Raw genomic sequence first — 21058 nt, 5'->3', positions numbered from 1 at the left:
CTTCTCTTTGAATAAACTGATTATAGCAGTGGTTCTCAAATGGGGTTCCGCTTCTCTTTGAATAAACTGATTATAGCAGTGGTTCTCAAATGGGGTTCCGCTTCTCTTTGAATAAACTGATTATAGCAGTGGTTCTCAAATGGGGTTCCGCTTCTCTTTGAATAAACTGATTATAGCAGTGGTTCTCAAATGGGGTTCCGCTTCTCTTTGAATAAACTGATTATAGCAGTGGTTCTCAAATGGGGTTCCGCTTCTCTTTGAATAAACTGATTATAGCAGTGGTTCTCAAATGGGGTTCCGCGGAGCCGTCTTAGGTGTTCGGTGACGCCATCGCCCGCGAAAAAAACAAAACAGTTTTTGGAGGCGAATATTGACCTATTCCAGTGACGTAGCCAGGGGGGGGAGGGGGTGCACACCGGGCCCGTGCCCCCCCCCCCCTCCGAAATTTTTTTTTTGCTATGGCATACAGAGCCCAATATGACACTTGACTACATCTGCCTGCCCGGCCCCCACTTCAAATCAAGGAGGTGCCCCCCCCCTCCCCCGAAAAAAATTTCTGCCTATGCCCCTGACCTATTCCCAGTTCCAGGTCCCGCTCCAGGAACTGCAGCAACACTCTCAACAAGAACATCATTTCCTTCACCTATTCTGTCTTCCTTTTAACGCGGTAGCGAGCCCGTCACGCCTCCCCCCCCCCCCCCCCCCCTCGTTTCGTCGCACCAAGGGGTCCGCCGTCACTTCGGCCAGTCCACAGGAGTTCCCCGACCCCTTGACGGCTGAGAACCACTGGATTATAGGGGGAAAAAAAGTAGGAATGTGCGAATAGTAAAATTTCATCTCGAATCGAAATCGAATGGAATAGCGCCGAATAGTGGCCCAAAATATCGAATAGTACATTTACACGAAACGTGCACCGCCAGTTACGTCAAGACAAAGAAAAAATCAGGGACGCCTCGGCGTGGTGACAGCTTTATTACGCGCTTATTCGGAAGGTGTTTTTTGTTAATCCTTTTGTGGGCGCGCAAGCAGGTTGACAGAAGAGCCGCCATTCCAGTCAGCAGCGCTACTGCTAACCTTACGGCTAACAGAGGAGGGTACGGTAGCTAGATTTTCTCTTCTTTTTTTTTTCCTTGTGGTGGCGCAATACGGCTCATTTGACAACGGTAATGTTGTGCTTCATCGCCGTGGGTGCTGTGAGCCCAACAATCTTTCGGCGCCCGTTCACAGCAGCGTTTCAACTGCGCGCCGGAACGATGGGAGTTTCTGAACGAGTGTTGCGGTGCGGCAGTGGCAACTGCACAACGTGAACATATTTTTGCATGTGGAGCCACGGCCGCTGCGCTTTTTCTTCCAGCGACCGTGGTGGAGCCATCACTGAGGGTTTCGCGGGCCAAAATCGGGACGTTTTACGGCGCTCGCGGCAAGTCCGTGTCTTCGTTTCGGAAGCGAAGTGGTGAAGGGCTTGAGAGAGTTCTCACGGGTTATATTAATTTTTTTTACGTCCGGTAATGACATAATCTCATTTAATGTAAACATTCTCTCGCTTTTGAACCAAGATGTCGATGAGAGTTTTAACGAAGGGACTATTGTAACGACGTTAGCGTTAATTTTAGCCACCCCACCCTAACCAGGTTTCACCACTGGCCTTTGTGACATTTTGGATATTCGTCCTGTCGAATTATTCGAAACTTCGAATACTATCTATTCGAAAGTCGAATCGAGTTGTTCGATGATGTATTATTCGATTCGAATTCGAAACTCGAATATTCGCACATTCCTAGAAAAGAGTCGTATATTGCTTTTAATTTAGCGCCGAAACCACAGCGCCAGTATGTCATCGTGACGTCACGGATTTCAAAGCATCTTTAGCATTTGGGCTGTTGTGGCTCGGTAAACGTAATTATAAGTTTCCAATCCCACTGTTTGGCTCCTTTAGAATGTAATGTGCTCTCTATATATATCCACAGGCACGGCAAGCTGGTGGGGAACTTCAACGCAGCATCGTTTATAGTCTTTCGTTTTTGCGTCTTTTATGTTTCAAGCCCTCATCTGACGTATATTAAGTGAAATTATGGGGATTTACGTGCCAAAACCACGATACGGTTATGAGGCACGCCTTAGTGGAGGAATTTCGACCACATGTGGGGCTCCGTCCAAAAATACATGGGGAAGTACACGACTGTTTTTGCACTTCGCCCCCTTCGAAATACGGCCACCGTGGCCAGGATATTTGAACCTGCGTCTACGAGCTCAGCAGCGCAACACATCAGCCGCTAAAGTATTACGGCGGAGTCACCGTGGGCGGGGTCCTCTTGTGCATAGGCGTGCGCACAGGGGGGGGGGGGGGCAGGGGGGCATCCCCCCCCCCTGTTCACCTAAGAGGGGGGCGCAAAGTCAGACCCACACATCGACATGCCAGCGCCATACATTGACATAATTGGGGGGGGCGCTGCGACGAACCTTCGCCCCCCCCCCCCCCCCCCCGAAGGGGAACCCTGCGCTCGCCTATGCTCTTATGGGTAAAGGTGCCTTTCGATGCTACAAAAGGCCAATTTGCCGGTGCACCTGAAACTGATTTTCTATTTAGTGTACCTTTGATTATCGGATGGCAGATTTCCTAAGAGGACCAAGGTATCTATCTACTCGGCTTCGCTGCCTTTAGTCATGGACAACTGAAATACGAACAAATTAGGATTAACTAAAACAAGTTATTTCTTGTTTCCGTCAGTATAGGTCTAATGTCAGTATGATTTCGGCTTGCACGCTTATTTTGAGACCTATCTATACCACCTTTGGCAAACACATAATCAGCGTTCCGAGATACTGTTGCTGTCGAATGATCAGTCGCGAAGCCTATTCAACTTTGTAATTTCTTTTTCGCGTTTCATTTGTCCGTGACTGTACATTTAGAGCCAAGAAAGTCACTCGGAGTGGCCAGTAAATGTACGTTGAGGTAGAAATCCACTTCTCATGTGAAGGTAACCGAGAACGTCCGGTTTATGTGCGAAACTGTGAACACCTACGCGCGTTCCCAAGTGCGCGTGGAACGAAGCCGTATGCAAGGACAAACTATAAAACGCGCCTCACTGGGAAGGGCTTTCGCCAGGGCGCATAGAGACGCACTCCGGGTGGCCACATTCTTTATTGCCTTCTTTGTCCTACTCCACCATTCGTCAACGCACACAGTCGTGCAGTTTTGGATTTGCAAGCAGCAACACAACCGGCTCGAGTGACTCTTGGGCTGGCAAGCCTGGCAGTGGATCATCGAGACGATCGTCGTTGTTTCCAAGGAGAGCGGCCATAGAGCTTGACCGAGAGGGAAACGTGGCGCTGCTTTCTGTCTGGATGGGAAGCGCGGCTACGGTGGCATATACGTAGGTGACGCCTTCTGGCAGCGAAGCCGCAGCTGCTAGATTGTCCTGTCCTTCAAAAGATTACTAGCTAGAAACTGATGCATGGGCCGCGAGACACCACCAAGTCTTAATGTTGGCATTCTTTTTTTTTTTTCGCTTTTGAATCTGGCACAGTAATGGCCAGTACCAACGGGCGTTACCTGACGCCACTGCGGCCGTATTGCGTGGAGAGGCGCACAGTATCCTAATCTTATGACAATGGCATCGACAAAAAAAAAAAAGAAAAGCCGGAGAAGTGAAAAGAAATGAGGACTGTCATAGCCATATATAAACGCATCCCATCATTCCAAACACGGTGGTCAAAAAGTGCGTCACGCTTGCCTCTGTTTGCAGGAAGCCCTATGGAGTTGTGACGGGGGTTCACAGGAGGAGGGTAAGCGAGCGGGTATGCACATTTATTTCTACATCTGAAGAAGAACTTGCTGGTCACACACGGGGTACCCACGTGCGTGGAACGAGCATCGATTAGCACTTATGTATCACACCATTGAGAACGGAGTCCTGGACTCCATACACAGACGCACAGGATATTCAGCCTGAGCTTATGTGCTCAGCACGCAACGAGGGAGGGGCATGGCCACAGGACAGAAACAACAAGCCCACTAGAGCTAGCGCTTGGCGGCGTCTGTAAGTTTGTTCTTGGCAGTTGTCTTCTATGCGGCCCTGCAATATGAGGGATAGAATGACGCATTACAACGGGGACAAAAACACCGTGTATGTCGAGTCGAAGCTCGTATACTGTGCTTACTTTGTAACTTTTGCAACAATGTCCTCAGTCCTTAAATTTTGATGCTTTACGTGCCGAAACCACGTCGTACGTTGAGGGGTACCACGAAGTAACTTTGATCGCGCGGGGTTCTTTAACTCGCACTGAAGTACAGGAGCGTTTTCTGCACATCGCGCCCGTCGACATGCGACCTGGAGCTCAGCAGCACAACGCCATAGCCGCGAACTTTCTACAGAAATATGGACTATGAGTGCTGGAAGAGCTAAGACGGTGCCACGGTCAACAGTTCCACGCCGTTGAAATGTTGGCTGTAGGGCTGAATCTTTTGGCAACTGCGCGAGAGAGGCTGCTGTGCTCGGTGTCGCTGGAAATACTGAATGGTTCCTCGCTGTAGTCGGTTCGCTGTGGCCATCCTTTCACTCGAGCGGCTTCGCAGCTGGACTCGGAACAGTGCTGTCCCAAGCAAGCACCGTTGCCTGCGTCGTATACGCAGGGGACTATCAGTGCACCCTGACAGGAGGCGCATCGTGGCCGACGCACTGCACTCTTCTTATCTGGCCGTGTTTAGCGAATTCTACTTATGTCCCTCCCTCGAGAACCTCTGTCGTTTAAGTAGAGTAGAGTAGAACCTGAGAACTGTGGCTCATACCCACACTGGGGGATTGGCCGAGAACCGGTTAGTTTTTAAAGTTGTCTCTTCTATTGCTTTCCTTTTTTGCGTGCTTTTGTTCTCCTTCGCGCGCAGCGCGTGCCTCTCTGTTTCAAGTTTATTATTTTTTGCGGTATTGTTGACTCGATTATTTCCAGACAATGGAAGAAAATATAGGCTCATCTAAGAATTGTATGTTGTCTGAAGATGACAAGTAAGGCGCGGTAATGTCAATCGGGGCGCATAAAATGAAACTGAAATTAACGATGCGGTGTCATTTGCGAGGCAACTACGTTTACCCGAATGAACTTCTCAAGAAGAGCGAGCACTATTGCACAACGAAAGAGTTTGAGCGATTTTCTTCTGTCCTGTCTCTGTGCACCTCAAAAGGCGCTGTGTCCCTACTAGTGCCGGTCAACTTTATTTCTTGTTGCTTTCACGTGCAAAAATCAGGATAGAATTTGGCCAAAACCAAGTGTACAAGCTTGACCATTCGAAGCTTTGCAGGCGGCGTCGAAGATAGTTTTCTGCCAGATTTTTCTTAGGACCTGAATTGAGCAGGCGTAACAATGACCAGAGTATCGCAATTCAGTGGGCCTAACAAAGCAGGAACTTGAAAGGTGTCGTGATCGTCAAAATGAGCCAGTAGTCGGCAGTCATGACTGACGGCCCAGTGCGACGGACGAACGAAAATTCCGTGCGCGCTGTCCGTCATGAAGAGCGCCTGCGCAATCTCGGCGTCGGCCACGATGCCGCCTGCTTTGTCGCTCGGCAGCGTCTTTTAACAACAACGACGTTAATAACGAACTGCGTCAGCATCACGGTTGCTTGCCACAGGAGGGCGCTGCAGGGGAACCTCGGTGATGTGCGCGAGCCCCCCACGAGAACCAGTGAGGGCTCGGCATTTGCGCGGTCTCATTTCTGAGTCGCCATTACAGAACGTGTGCGGAATCTACCTCACATAACGTGTTCAGATTCAATTATGTTTTTTATATCACTGTTTAATACCGATAAACACGACCAATGTTTAATGGAATGTTTTTTGAAGCTTGTTCCTGATGCAAATGGCAGGGATCGCCATGCCAAACCAAAGGCGTCGTTGAATAGCCGAAACGTCAACAGTAACTTTGTTCTGTGTGGCAGTCCCAGTTCGCGCTTCTATTCATACGTCACCCCTAAGTTGTTCGCAACCATACGAGACCTTAATGAAACCGTGTTCACACACTGACAAAAAAAAAAAAAGCCTTCTGCCTTCATGACCTCGACAGCCCGTCTATATTTGTGCTGCGCACCTTTACTGGACGAGGAAATCTTGCTTTCCTGTCTTTATGCGCATGAGTCCTACCGGAGTTTCAGATTGCGTGCGTATTGTTACTATCAAAAGAGCAATACTGCGAACATTTTGTGCATAGACTTAAGCGTATAAGTGCTGTCGTGCCTTTTTTCAACTTTCCCGGACACGGAGAGCAACACAAGTTGCATTGCCGACTCCGAAGGAAGCATGCTTAGTAACGAGACAGCCAACAGGCGTCCGGCGTCCACACGAGACAGCATGCCGTTATTCCTCAATGGCCAACCATAAGGCAGATATGCATCGCTAGCTATCCGCACTATGTACGATGAGTCTTTGCCATCCGTAAAGCGTCCGTGCGATAAGGCACAGGAAGCACGAAGGAGCCGTCCGCATCAGATATGACTCACCAAAAAAGCGAGGGCACCTACATAAAGCCATCTGCATGGAGGAGCATATCTGGTGGCTCTTTAGCGAATAATAGGTTAAGTTGCGCAGATTTTAAGGGCTTTCCGACCGGATGTGCTCGCCCAAGGCTTTCTAGGCGTGCCTGTTGCTGATTGTCAGGAACAAATTCAGAATAGTGTTTGGGCTCATCATTCGCGTCGCGACGGCTAACGCACGTCCACAGGAAGAAAACGCCGGACGATTAAAACGAAGGCCTGCCGAACGGAGGACGGATCCGTTGGTTAAACGCAATTGTACAGCCTATCATGGCGCTGCATAACGTTCGTACAAATCCCTTGATGATAGTGACGGCACTTTCACCTCGGCGGTGTTTGAAACCAAAGTTATACGTCTTGCCCACGTTTGGTGACAGTAAGAGCGTAGTCTATGACACGCGTTCTCTAATTCATTTTTCTTTTCCAGACTCGGAATGTGGTGTTGAAGAAGGCTTGTCGTAAGACACACAAGGTTGCCGATTAGCCCGACTGAACGGCGAGAGAGCGCAGGACACCGCTGCGGCGTTTGCCATGACAGTGTGGCGGCGAGTGTCTCTGGGCGTTTTATTTGCCCCTTGGGGATTCGGCGTCATCATCGAGGTTGCCCTGCAGCATTTTCTATAGTACACGATGAGCTACGGCTAAGCGGGTTGCTTGCTTGCAGTGCGCCGTCTCGTCTGGCCTACATGTCCCCGAACACGCCGGCGAACGTCTTGCGCAGGTTCCTCATGGTGTCGTCCGGGTCCTCGCCCTTCTCGCTCGTTTGGCTCTCCCGCCGTGGCCGCGGGTTGGCGGCTGCACGCGGTTCCCTGCGAGCGTCGACTTTGTCAGCCCCGACGGGAGCGTGCATTAAATCTCTAGAGTTTTAGTGCCGGTGCCTCCAAGGTGCTTGAGTACGCAAGCCCTTGCGTTCCTTTGTGCTCGTTTTGGGGGCGATTGGCGAACAGAAGAAAGCGGGGAGAGTACAAAAGAGCGCAAGAGCTTGGGGACCCAATGGCTAGGGTTCTCCGGCACTAAAACTTTCAATTAATGCACCGTCCTAGTCTGCCTAACATACACGCGATCAGTGCAGGAATGTGGCATCAAATATACCGCAGAACTGCCACATGGGACATATCTGTTGCCGTGCCTCACCTGACAGCCGCCTTTCTGTGCCTTTGACTAGCTTGTAATTCGCCGGTTGACCTTGGCACAGAGCCTACTTGTTGGGAGTAGAAATCGGAACCTGAACACGGCTGCCTTGTTAAGACAACTGGTCAATCCATGCATGTAGAGCATTACAGTTATTGTCCTACGCCCCTCTCGCTTAACACCTTGCTCTGTCTTCCTGCCGCCTTTCTTAATGACCCCTACAAGCCCTCCTACAGCAAGAGAAAGCCTTTCCTCTGGAAATCCAGCATCCCTCAGTTTTATTGCCTGTGCATCGCGGCAGTCATACAGCACATGGGGTGGGGATAAGATTTTTCTCAGCATAGAGTGAAAACAAGACAACCATATCACTTTTTTTTAAAGCTAAACTGACCGACCTTGGGGCATACTTCCAATACACGTGGCTGAGGGAGCACATTTGGAGCAAGTTGAGGAACTGGATGCAGCACGAGCTCATGCGCCCAGGCGTGAAGCGTTCGTCTCTCACTCCTTCGGTGTCTCGTTAACGGGTTTTCGCCGTCGTCCTCATATTCCGTATAAAATACTGCAACTGCGAATTTCGATCGTTAAGGCGCAAGCGCTATCTCAGCAGACATCGGCAAACGGCTCGTCTACGTGCTGTGCTCTCACCGCTTCGCGTTCAGACCTCGACAGACTGCACGAAAACTTCTTCTCTCCCTGGAGCGGCCGCTCATTAGCGTTCTGAAAAGTCACGCGAGATCGGATCCAGAAAGGTCAGCTGCTAACCTTACTTCGTACAACATTACAATTTGTTGCTATTGCATTCATTGATTCGCCCTTACGGCGAAACTGTGATTTTTGTTCCTCCTCTGATTACGCAATCTTGACGCCTCTGGTCGCTGTCTCATTTAGCTGACATCTTGAAAATTATACTAACGACTAATAACTGTGTATATATAATTAATATAATTACGTTTATTTGAGTGATTCGGTTAATATAGTTGGTGTCATTACACGTGCAATAGAAACAAGAGGTGCGATAAGATATATAAATGCAGCTATGCAGCTAGGAACTTTACGCAGCCATCGCACATGGTTGTAAGACGTACACAGCGTGCACTCACTGTGTGGCGGTGGGGGGCGGGGCCGCACCGGCCACAGCGGGTGCTGCAGCCGCGGGTGGTGCGACGGGCGCAACGCCCATCTGCTGGGGCGGCCGGCAGTACTGCTGCATCCGCTGGAGCACCAGGTCAGCGATGAAGCGCCTGTCTTCCTCCTGGCTCTCGCCCAAAAGCTGCATAGCCGAGTCGTTGGCCTGCACACACGCGAGAGTCAGTGCGCAGACCATGACGTCACTGGACGAAACATGGCGGCGAAGGTCACTCGGGCATGCTTTCGTTTCGGCGTATGGTTATCGATGAGTGGTAGCCATAAGTCGAAACGAATTCAATGACTTTCATGTTCCGTACAAATTCTATATGTTTCATATAATGCAAAACACGTACGCCTGCAGGAATTGCGCACCTCGGTGCAACAATTTCATCTCTTTTCTCAAGCTCATGGGTTGGTGCGCCTGCTTGGTCGTTCTCTGACCAGTCAAGCACCGCAAAGTGAGCTTGACTACATTCCCTGGCAGGCATGTCATCGCGATGGTTGAAAGCTTTTGCCGGATCACTTGTATAAGCCTAATAATGAACATCCCTGAACGATAGCTTCTGCCCGGCTTTTCCCGCCAAAAATTGGTGTATCGGTCGTGCCTGACGTCCCGAAGCAACACACATATTCTGCGAGTATAGTTGCGGTATTCGAAACGACCACCTGAGAGGCAAAGCTGGTCTTCGGAGATTCGTTCGAGAAGGCCAGTTAGTGAAACGCGGCAATTGCCTCGCGTACCTCTGTGATGAACTCCCTGCCGTCCTTGGCCTGTATGGCCTCGACGGCGCAGATGTCGAGGCCTCCGAATAGCTCGGACACCGTGTCCACCCAGAGGCGGTGCCGGTCGGCCAGGGGCACCTGCTCGAGCATGGCCGAGCCCACGTTGGCCTTCCAGTGGCCGCTGATGCTCTTGCGCACGAAGCACTTGTACGCGGAGCCGATCTTCTGGATGTGCAGGTCGCATTTGGCCTCGACGAACGGCTCGACGACGCAGTAGCCGCCTGCGAGCGCCACCAGGCCGGCCACATCCTGAAGCTCCTGCTGGCTCTGCACGCGCACCTTGCCCAGTCCGCCATGCGCGTGGCCCACCTTGACCACGCAGGGAAACTTGGAGGCGGCCAGCTGCGTCAGCGTGTACTGCTGGAATGAACCTTGCGTAGACAAACTTCACATTTTTGATCGCGAGAATGTCAGATTTATTTCGTGTTCCTCACTCAGTGCACACTTGGCCTGCACCCTTTCCTTCCCTCCGGTCTATGCCGGCGGTGTCGCGCCCCGCAGGCAAATGGGAACATTATACGCATCTGGCCAGCAGCCGCATAACAAAATTTGGCGCTATCAGTAGAGCCGCTGGAATGAGATATGGTCAGAAGTAAGATCATGGATCACTAGAAGGCATATATGAGCAAAACAATGTTATGGCTTTTTCTGCGTATGTTACTGGTCAGACTTGCGTACGTGATTGAATAAAAGCAACTGATCACAAATTACAATTACTTCATTGAAAAATTACAATCACCAGTCACTGCCTGAAGAAAGTTAACTGAGCAGCCAATAAAACTTAATGGATTACTTTTACATTATACTCTTCTTCCAGCCTATACAGGGTGTCCCACCTATCACGCAGCGCGATTTTAAAAAAAGGAACGTTGTTACGCGAAGCACACCTAGTGCATGTTCTCAGTGTACTGTATTATCCACTACTATTTTTTTCGTTAATTAGGTTTAGTTAATTAGTCCTAATTATCTTTCTAACTCGACAAGCACTCACATAATCATTAAAGTATCAATGAGGCGTGTGTAGGCATGCTCAAATGACATCTATACTCGGGGACAACTTTCTGTGGCAATGAAGGAAAAGCTACAGAGCCACAATGCACGTATCCTACCTCTAATAAATGTAGTCCCACAATTGCGTCCGTATTTTCTGCGTGAGATATATAAAATACTCCTTCATTTTCTACATGTAGCTTTTTGAGACGGAACGCAGCGCACACAAGCGAGATATTTGTACTTCTTTTACTTTATACGTTGTCACTTTGCGTTTTTGCGTGCGTGAAAAAGTCGCGCCTTTTACCCGTACCTTGATGGATGCAACGCTAGCCATCACTTTCCACGGCGTTACGCGACGCGCGCCACACCGGACTACTTCGCATAGCAGTACATGTGCAGACGCTTCGCCCCCGTAGCTTTCCCTTCATTGCCACAGAAAGTTGTCCCCGAGTATAACTGCGCTATTTCCAGCAACGTACTCATTACGCGCTCATTTTTTTCCGGCTGATAAAAAAGTCCGCGAAATGTGGAAAATAACACGTGACTACGTTCCCACCCGCAAAAGAAAGCAGCGTCCTCAAGAAAGCTTACTGCAAGCAACCGCTTTTCCTTTTGTAGGTTGCCAGAGGCAGCGTTCCGCACTTTGGCAAGGGTACAAGACAAGCGCCAACAGCATGCGTCTGATGCGCGCTAAAGTCACTTTGATGCGCGCAAACGAAGAAACGCTGCCATCAAGGCGCCCTAATGCGCGCTGCAGTCTAGGCACGTGATCACTATTCAGATTTTGCGGGCTTTCTTTATAAAAGAAAAAAAAAAGCGATTTCAATCAGTACGTGTTGTTGAAAATAGCACTGTTAGATGTCATTTGAACATGCCTACATATGCCTCATTGACATTTTAATGATTTGGTGAGTACTTGTCGAGTTAGAAACATAATTAGGACTAATTAACTGAATCCCATTAACGAAAAAAATTAGCAGTGGCTACTACAGTATACTGGGAACAATATGCACTAGGTGTGCTTCGCGTAACGACGTTCCTCTTTTTTTAAATCGTGCTGCGTGATAGCTGGGACACCCTGTATAACTGTTGCAAGTTGAAGTTGCACTGCTCACCCCATTGCCGAAATTAGTTCACTCCTGGGAAAAAAAAAAGAAAAAGAAGGTCACTGGATCCTTTTAGCTAACGCCAAGAACATCACAGGCGAAGAGAGAGAGAAACACTTTAATGAAGCTGGAGATATTTGCCTGGCTGTTCGTCTGACATGCTACTCCAGGTGCATCACAGGCGAAAGCGTATACGCTCTGCGATGCAGCTCTTAATTATTGTTTGTTGTTCACTTGAATCACTCTTTGAAGTCACTTGATTCGTTCTTAATCCCCACTTAGTTCACTTCTCATTCGCATCTTAGTCACTTGACTCACAATTATTTCACTGCTGATTCACTTAGTTCACTTTGTTGCACGTTAGTTCACTTTTGATTCACTTTAAAGGGGGCATGACACCCAATTTTCGATCATAATCTGTGTTATGTGGATTAATCTTTGTGCATTCACAAATAAGCTGGTGAAATTTTAGCGCATTTGGTCGAGCACCTAATTTATAATCGAACATTTTTATAAACACGCGAGCGACCCGAGAATCAGGCAACACTGGTGCACTCGCAAGCCGTGACGTAACAAGCAGCTAGCTGTGCAAGCGTCTGCATTGCGACGAACAATATTGTTCCGTGGTCAGCTGCACGGGATATCAAGATATTTTAGCTTTCTTCAGCTTGGCACTGAAACTGAACGATTTGCAGCGGCTGAAACTTTGGTAGAAGACGACGGCTCCCAAGGGCGTCCGCAGAACTTATTGCAGGGGGGTGCAGGGGGGGAGGGAGAGATCCAGCACTGACAGCTTTCACTGCCGCGACATGGCCTGCAAGATAGTCAGTAGTGTGCAACGTGCGAAATTGGTTGGAAATAGAGAAGGCCGGGACCTGAGTGTGCTAATCAAGCTGTGTAGCTCATTGCTACCGCATAGAAAAATATTATCCGAAATTCCAGGGAGGGGCAGCTGCCCCCCTTGCACCCCCCTCCGGACGCCCATGACGGCTCCGTTCCGTGCTGCACATGACGTCACACGCGCCATTTCAAAATGGCGGTCACCGGCGGTGGGCGGGGTTTACAGCCGGCAACTTCTAGGGCTTGTTTTGCACTGAAGTACTCCTTTACGGTCCACTTTTGAAATCTCTGTAGGCATAATAGACCTTCTATTTCTAGTTTTCGCTGAAAACCACAAATCTTTGGGCGACCGTGTCATGGCCCCTTTAAATCTACTTCGAATTCAGTTTAATTCGTACTCCTAATCATTTGGCATCATTAAATCTGTATCTAACATCGCGAGATTTTCGGTACCATTCACGTTTACGACGACGCCGGATTTTTCGACTGATGAGCCATAGGAACTTTTCGCCTAAAAACGTTACGTATCGTCATTTCAATGATTCTGCGGTCAATGACGGGCTGTCAAACGGAAAGGAATGCGCTAAATCGGGCTTCCACTTTTGGAGACGATGCGTGGCTAAAATAAAATGTCGGTCGGATATCCTCTTGCTGCAACCTTTCTCTCGCTCAGATTAAAGCAGGGCTCACTAGTCGGTCGTTTGTGGCACTTAGTCACACACCAACCGATGTAACTTCACAGCGAACGTGAGGGGCTATTCTGGCGGGATTTCGACACAAATTATTTAACGTGACGTTACTCGAAGAATAAAGACCATCAGGCGGAGGCATGTCCCTCGAAACAACATTGTCACTTACAACCTGCAAAGTGCTATTAATGGCAAAGAATGCTGGTGGTTCAATTTGTGGGAGGAACCAGAACTTGTTTACAGAAACGATGGAAGGAACTGCTCGTCTCAACTCCATTTGCAAGTTGTTGTTTTTTACACGATGCAATGCATTGACTTCAGTTACAGCGAACGAACTGTGTCGGGAAGTCCGCGAACATTCAAAGCGCAGTTTCATTAGGGATAAATGCAGTTCTTTGCGTAATTGAGGAGTTGCCAGCATCCCGTTTCCGGTTGGATGCGTTTTTGTTTGTTTGCGGTATATGTACGGTCCCTAGAACCAGTATATTCTAGGGACCGTAGTATATGGTGCCATGCCGAGGTCAGGCGCTCGCTGGCATTGAAGCTAAGCCCACAAGAGCGGTGCATACCATGTCGGCGTGGTTCGGGAAGAAGCTCTGCTCCATGAGAGGGAACTGTTCCCGGCCTAGGCGGCGCTGGGCGCTCTGTAGCTGGGCGAACACCCACGGCTTGTCCTGAAAGTTGTATAGGCTGTGTAGTGAGTTGACGGCCGGCACGCCGCCGAGCCGCAGGCCCAGCAGGAAGGGCCGGTCGTCGCGGCTGCCGTCGCGCACGTGCTGCCGCACAAGCACCATGTCCGGCCGGAACGAGCGAACCACCTGCATGACGCCACTTTTCTCTCGGCATGCGCAAACGTATACTTTTAATCAAACTTTTTCTTGGGCAAGTTGATGCGGTTGACAAAACGCTCTTTGTTATTCTTTACATCTGTCTTGAATGCACCCTACAGAGTTTCTGTATGGTTACGGGACTGGACGTCTTTACGACGTGGGACAAGAATTTGCGTAAGGTACGTACACTTGTGCAGTTCATCCGAAAAAAGGGTGCTTTCCTCCCAAGAAACGAACTTCAGAGGCGTACGGGCCGTGTTCGTCCCTTGTGGGAGGAAATCGCCCTTTTCGGTTGAACAGTGCAGTTACTCCCCAAAACTTTTTAGAGTGATACTTGCGTGGCGTGGTGTCTTTGCTCCAATGCGGAATCGTGCGCTCTCACCTTAGTTCCCTGCCTCATGGCCGCCATGCTGACGGTGGCGCCTGCCTCGGAGCTGGCCCATATACTGAGATCCTTGAATTCGGCCTGCTCGACGCGCACGTCCCACTCGCCGTGCACCTTGCGGCCGCGGAAGTGTTTGGACCAGTCGGTGTGCGCGTCGTCCACCACGAGCAACGTGAGTTGTCGCTCCTTGCCGACGACCGTGCTCGATCCACCTGCGACAAGATGCTGGAACTGAGCTGGGTTCATGCGTGTTCTGAAAGGGCCTTAATTCTCACCAGGAGCCTTACAAGGATCTTTCGAATTGGTCCATTATTGGTGGAGCTAGAAGACATTTAAATGCGCTGTTACCATGCCCCCGCAGAGGAGCTTCGCCGTCAAATTAGACACTCTCACCCTCTGCCTCGGCTAGCGTCCTCAAGCGCCGCGTGCTCCAAACTGCAGGATGTGAGGGAGGACGTCATGTTCACGTACGGAGCCTCTTATTTTTTCCCCTTGCATTGTGGGCCACAGATTGAATGAAGGACTGAAATTACGGTCCATTGTCGGTGACCTTTCTAGTGGCGCCTCTTACCTTATACTATCTTTCTCGCCAAAGGCGTCTTCCACGAGAGTGTATGCGCGGCCTTCTGTTTTAAATTTCGGCCACGATCGCACCGTGCCGGCGTGTCATATTTTGCCGACGCCAACTTTCACTCTGAGTGCAGCGCTCAATTGGCCAGACCTAGTGAGAAGGCCCCTTTGAGAAACGCACCTCCGCCCACCACACGTCCGGTCAGCGAGGCGCCGCGCGACAGCAACGAGCTGACTCCGCTTCTCGCCGGCGAGCTGGGCGCGCTGGTGGCCGAGCTCGGGCGCAGATTGAGCGAGAGGTCGGTGTCGCCGGGCTGCGCGCTGCCAGCGTTGGCCGGTGCCCCGGCCGGTGCACCGGCGGCGGCGGCGGGCGCATCGCCGGCGGCCCCGGGCTGGTCGTCGAGCTCCCCGGAGAGGTCACCCGACGAGAAGCGCCGCCGGAGGTAGTTGGTGGTGCTGGTGAAACCCTGCTTGAAGCTCGAGAAGGAAATCTTGGCTGCGGCGGCCGACGACGACGAGAACGGGTTAGTCGCCGGGTACTGGCCCGTTGGCGCCGCCGTGGTGCTGATGAGCACGTGGCCTCCGACTGCAACATATCGACAACGTGTGAGACGTTTGCCTCTTAAATGTTTCATATGCAAGCAACGCGATAATCGTACGCGTAGCTACTTGCGGCGTCAGTTATTCGGGGAACGCTCGTCTTAATTACCCTCCGTTCACCATACCGGCTGTATTTGTTCTAGACTTGCAGCCCTTCTGAAATTAAGGTCACAGAGGGACTTACTTTGTGTCTTGCTCAAGACAGATAGCTCGGCTTTCTCCTCCGCCCGGAAAATAAAAAGTAAAGGGGAAACCAGAAAGCTACATACTCCACCGATGGAAACAAGATTTACCATTTCCCGTTAGCGAGCTTATGGTTAATGAGGAAAAAGCCGAGAGAAGACAAGGAGCAGCAGCATGGTTCAAAGAAAGCCTTGCTCCTCTTTCAGTGACGGATGGAAATAATTTGGTTTTATCGGCAACCGCTGCACTGAATTAATGGCGTTTGGTACGTTTAGAAAAGGCCAGATCTAGTGGCCCTAGACAGCAGGTCTTTATTTAGGCCCTGGATTTTCCTTAACTGTTTCTGGAGTGCACCGCAATACTTCACAAAATGGTCGCCACAGGACTCCTATGTGGACCAAAGGGATTTTGTGTGTGTACCCGGAACTTCCATACCCTCCACCACTTTAAAAGGTGGTAGCGGCGCTTGCTTTGACACCGCGAGAGCCTACAATACTGCGCAGGACATCCACAACCGGTCTCCTGGTGCGCCGACAGTGTCCTTGTAATGGTGTACGAAGCGTGCAGTGTCGTAGCGCGACTGACCATCGACAACCGGCCCTGTGGCACCCTAAGAGCTTTTGTATGTGCATCCAGAACCTCCTCACGTTGCTACACTTTTAAAAGCAAGGTGTGGATTGATGAGATTGTGAAACCGTTAAGCGCACGAAGACGGGAACAAGAAGACCACGCACAGAGCGCTACTCCCAACTGAGTAGCGCTCTGCGTGTCGTCTTCCTGTTCCCGTCTTCGTGCGCTTCAATGTACCAACTAGCTCGGACCCAGCCTCTGACTCTGATGAGGGCCGGTCTACCGGCCGCAACGTTAGTAGACGAATTGTTCCCTTTTTTAGACGTGTGTACATTCATTTTCTCATATTCCTTCGGGTACAGCGTATACTTACTTCTTGATATGCATATACATTACAGCAGTTGTTGATTGCGTATAAAAATGTTACATCCATATCTTTTGCGAAGTTTATCGCCAGGCGGTGAGCGGCACCCTATAGAGCGCGAAACTAATGAAGCGCGGTGACGAACACCCATTGTCTCGTTTATTATTATTACTTTTTTGTGTGTGTAAGAGCCGCACGGCTGCGCTGCCGCCGCAGCTATAGCGCGGTATCGAGCCAAGGCCAACGACCGACCTACTGCGGCCAACGGGGTCCCGCTTTGCAGGAAAAAGGGAAGATTTACTCCCTCCGGACGACGTCGGAGCAAATATCGGCCCTTTGTGCGCGAATATATCGGCCGACCGCAGGGCGCGCTAATGGACCCACACTGCGGCACCAGACCGTGTCGTTACGCAATCCAACTGTTCTGCACTGCGCAAGCGAACCTCGTTGTAGCGAAAATGGCCTGTACTGAAGCGATCAACATGCCGCGAAGGCGTTTTATATCTACACGTCGAAGATCTATACTCGCCATCCATACGAGCAGATTCCGTATAACGAAATGACGCGTATTGCGAAAGGTTGCGAATTCGTTGTATGCTGCTGCGTATAAAATCGGAATACACGACCGTCCTGACGGCACGTATTTAGCCTGGCGTGCAAACATCCGTGGATTTATATCGCAGCCATATTACTATAGCACAAACTCCGGGATGCAGGGCCAGGCTCAGGAATTTTTTTCGGGGGGTGTTTGTGTACGGCTAACTTTGGCAACTGGTGGTCGCTGTGAAGGCATGCAAGTATTTTAGTGCCACCCGAAAAGTTAAAGCATGAAAAAATTTCGGGAGGTGTCACAACACCCCCCCACCCAAGTTGCGGCCCTGCCGGGATGTATCGTATCGCATATGATGTCGGTTTGCCGAACAGACTTTTCTTAGCAACGACATAACCAATTAATAGAAACAATAATTATAAAAATAAGCGTCCAGCGATCTTCATTGCTCCAGATTATCTAGAGAATACCAAAAACAAGCGTCTCCTCGTGTTTCGCTGCATACAGCTAAATATATGTTGGTGCTCTTTTTTTACGCCTTAGGCATATTTGCTACATGCCGCAAGACCAGGAATCCTGCGCTATATGAACCGAATCCGCAGGTGTGATTTACGCTCGCGATTTATTGTAATACGAATGTACAAGCTGGCACACGGTTATTGGCGTCTCTGCTGGGAAGCAAGTCCCCGGATCGAGAACATTGTATTTTGCTCTTAAGTCGCTGTCGCCCAGGAATTAAAGAAAAAAGGTTATTCCTTGGTATCGGCTCCCGAGGTTCATTCAAGGGCCACTTGTAGAGTTAGACAGTGCCTTCAGAACGTACACCCTCCTTTGCGAACTTTCCTGCCCTGCGGTCAAGAGATGCGTCGCGCCTTGGGATGGGTAGCGTTATCAGCGACAAAAACGGGCCAACTTTTACTCCCACCCGGTAAGCCCCTGCAGTGCAAAGTAGTCACGAGCGGCCCAGTGGCCGTAGAGACGATTAATCATCGAGTTTCCAGATTCAACAAGTCAGCGCATGAGGCGGTTCAGACGGCATTCGCCGTATTGTGCTTCTCCTGCAGACTTATGCGAAGGACGTAGCTTTGGACGCACTCGTTGCATGCTCGCTTATGCGTCGGACGTCCCATCCTTCCGGTCAGAGCATCGGTGGATGGAGATGACACCCGATGCACGCGGGACGTGAAACATTGCGGTACGAATGGGATTCACCGCATCCCGAGTAAACGGGACCGCAGCCCGAGCTAGGCTTTATATCTGGGCCCAGCCCAAGATTAGCGCGCGCGCTTCGCTGCGCCCAGTTGTCGGTTGCAGCGGGTCTTCAACTGGGGTATGGCGGCCACCGCCGCTCCCTTCGAAGAAACCTCGTGGTTGCCGACCAATCGATAGCCGCAGCGCGACTCCTCCTCCTCCACAACCTCCTCAATCGATGGCTGCTGCCGCGGGCTGCCCGGCCCCCTTCCCGTGTCACCGGGCCTTCCCCGGCTTTTAAGCACGACCACCAATTCCTCGACCCGTGTGCGCGTTCTCACCTTTTAGCGCTGCGGGCGGCTGGCCTGCGTCCCGCGGGAAGGACCGCTTGCGGCTTAGGGCGAAGGGAGGTCAACTATACCACCACGAGACTATGCACGACCTACCGGCAGGCTTAAACTGACACTTCGCGCACAACCTCCTCGACGGCCGCCGTCTGCTCCTCGACTTCGGAGTTGCGCGCCGGCCGCCAACGGGGGCGCCACGGTGCACGTGACGTCACCGTTCCCGCGGTGGTCTCGCGCTACGAGACTTCGACTGCAGCGCCGCCGTGCATCCGAATAACCGGTGCTTTTTGATTAGATGCCTAGAGTGGTTCTGGAGAGTGTCCAATTCCAACTTATTGTCAAGTCCCGTACTGGCAGTACTTTTTAAACCAATTAGAGAGGCCTTAGCAGCCCTCTGGACTAATCAGAGCTGACAAGACAGCGCATTTTGACAACCTGGCGGAATTCAGCAGTATCCAGAATGGTACCCCTGTTTAAAGAAGTGTTCGTGCCTGTAGCACCTGCAGCAGGTGCGAAGAAAAGTGAAGAACAAAAAAAGATCACTGAATACTGACGACTGTCTTCTGATGATACGCTAGTTGCTCATTGGTGTGTGTGAAACATGTAACTTGCATGCATGAAAACAGAACCAAATGAATTGAACAGACAATAGGCCAGGGAAAGCATAGCGGATGTTAATTATCATGTTTAACTGTAGTGTATTAATTGTGACGCAAGTTAAAGTGGACGAAAAATCACCGTTCCGTCAGTGGGATCTGAACCCATATCACATGCCACGTGACACCCGCTGGCAAAAGAAATTGTTCCGCAATCGCTGCCTGGTCTACGAGTGGTGCTGGCTAATACTCGCATGGATTACATGCACAGAAATACCCAACGAAATGGACAGGCAAGCACCTGCCATCATAGCTCAATTGGCAGAGCATCGGACATGTAATTCGAAAGTTGTGGGCTCATATCCCACCAACGAAATGGGTGATTTTTCGTACACTTCAATTTACATCACAATTAGTACACTACAGTTAAACACAACAGTTATTGTCCTCTATGCTTTCCCTGGCCTAAATGTCTCTTTGGATTCATTTGGTTGTGTCTAACAATAAACCAGCCTCTCGAAAAAATTGCCTGTCTTTCGTTCATGCATGAAAACAAGTTGTGCACAATATTGTCTCTTCGTCACATCACCATGGGCACACTACAGGAAAAATCTCACAGAAAATAAATTTTCTGCAATAAGTTGTTTCAAGTACATTGCTGCGTACGTGCACATTACTTCACACATTAAATGTATGTGCTTTTAGTGTGTATCTGCTGTTTTTGCTTGGTACGGTACATTTCTGGGATGACATGTTTGTAGATCTAGCAGAGCAGAAATCATGGGCACATGAAATGAACCTTCCAACCAGTGGCATAGCCAGGGGGTGGCATGCCGGGCCTCTGTATAAAAGGAAGGCGCACACGGATAAAAGCACCAATTATCAACAATTCATCTCTTCCTGCCTTTAATTTGTTAGGGCACACTGGACTCCAGGAAGAAATGAACTTGTACTAACTTTCCATTGTACTGCTAATCACACACATTTGAAAGTTAATAATATCTGGGGTTTAACGTCCCAAAACCACGATTTGATTATGAGAGACGCCGTAGTGGAGGGCTCCGGAAATTTCGACCACCTGGGGTTCTTTAAAGGCCAACTCCGGCGATTTTTCGAGGTCGATGGATCTCAGTGAAATTCGCTGGGTACATTCCTTTGCACGTTTCCGTCATTTATGCCAAATTACAGGCTTGAGACATGCGCAGATTGTTTGCAAATGAATTTTAAAGATTGTCTGCAAACGCCCTCCTGGCTTCCCACAATTATTGGCAACACTGCGTCTGTGACGTCAGTATTGGCAAGGCGGCGGAAGTGACGCAGCCGAGGGCACCGCTAACTTCGGCGCTTAGGCTGTTACAGCGAGCGTCTGCTGTGCACAAGGCGACAGACAGCGTTGGTTTGGCCGGCGCTTCGCTGGTCGTCCCGGCTGTCACAGCTTTCATACTCCGCGCCGGCGTGACCGGCATGTCTTGCACGACTTCCGGTTCGTTCGTAACAACGTCTACGTCATACGTAGACAGTACACTCGGTTGGGTTTCGGTTTCGGTGTTGCGCTTTTTTGCCTATTAAAAATTATTCTCCAATTTGCCGAGTATTTCTGCTATCGGGCCCGTAACAGGAGCGTCTCAGGAACATAAAAGCACCATTACTTTGACATGGCCAAAAAATCGCCGGAG

At 50.2% G+C, this 21058-nt stretch overlaps 1 protein-coding gene across 1 annotated transcript; it reads right to left on the bottom strand.

Moving 5' to 3' along the window:
- Window positions 1-3126: 3126 nt before the first annotated feature.
- On the bottom strand, window positions 3127-20214 carry LOC119372307 (synapsin). The gene is made up of 7 exons (XM_037642781.1): window positions 20190-20214; window positions 15163-15567; window positions 14409-14623; window positions 13766-14014; window positions 9527-9910; window positions 8758-8948; window positions 3127-7332 (listed from the first exon to the last, which is right to left on the bottom strand). The coding sequence occupies exons 1-7, from the start codon at window positions 20212-20214 to the stop codon at window positions 7206-7208; spliced, it is 1596 nt and encodes a 531-aa protein (XP_037498709.1). The 3' UTR covers window positions 3127-7205.
- Window positions 20215-21058: the final 844 nt, after the last annotated feature.

The sequence above is a fragment of the Rhipicephalus sanguineus genome, chromosome 10, assembly GCF_013339695.2.
Source record: "Rhipicephalus sanguineus isolate Rsan-2018 chromosome 10, BIME_Rsan_1.4, whole genome shotgun sequence".
Lineage (NCBI taxonomy): Eukaryota > Metazoa > Arthropoda > Arachnida > Ixodida > Ixodidae > Rhipicephalus > Rhipicephalus sanguineus.
The sequence above is the reverse complement of the archived record's forward strand: the minus strand, read 5'-3'. Positions and strand labels throughout refer to the sequence as shown.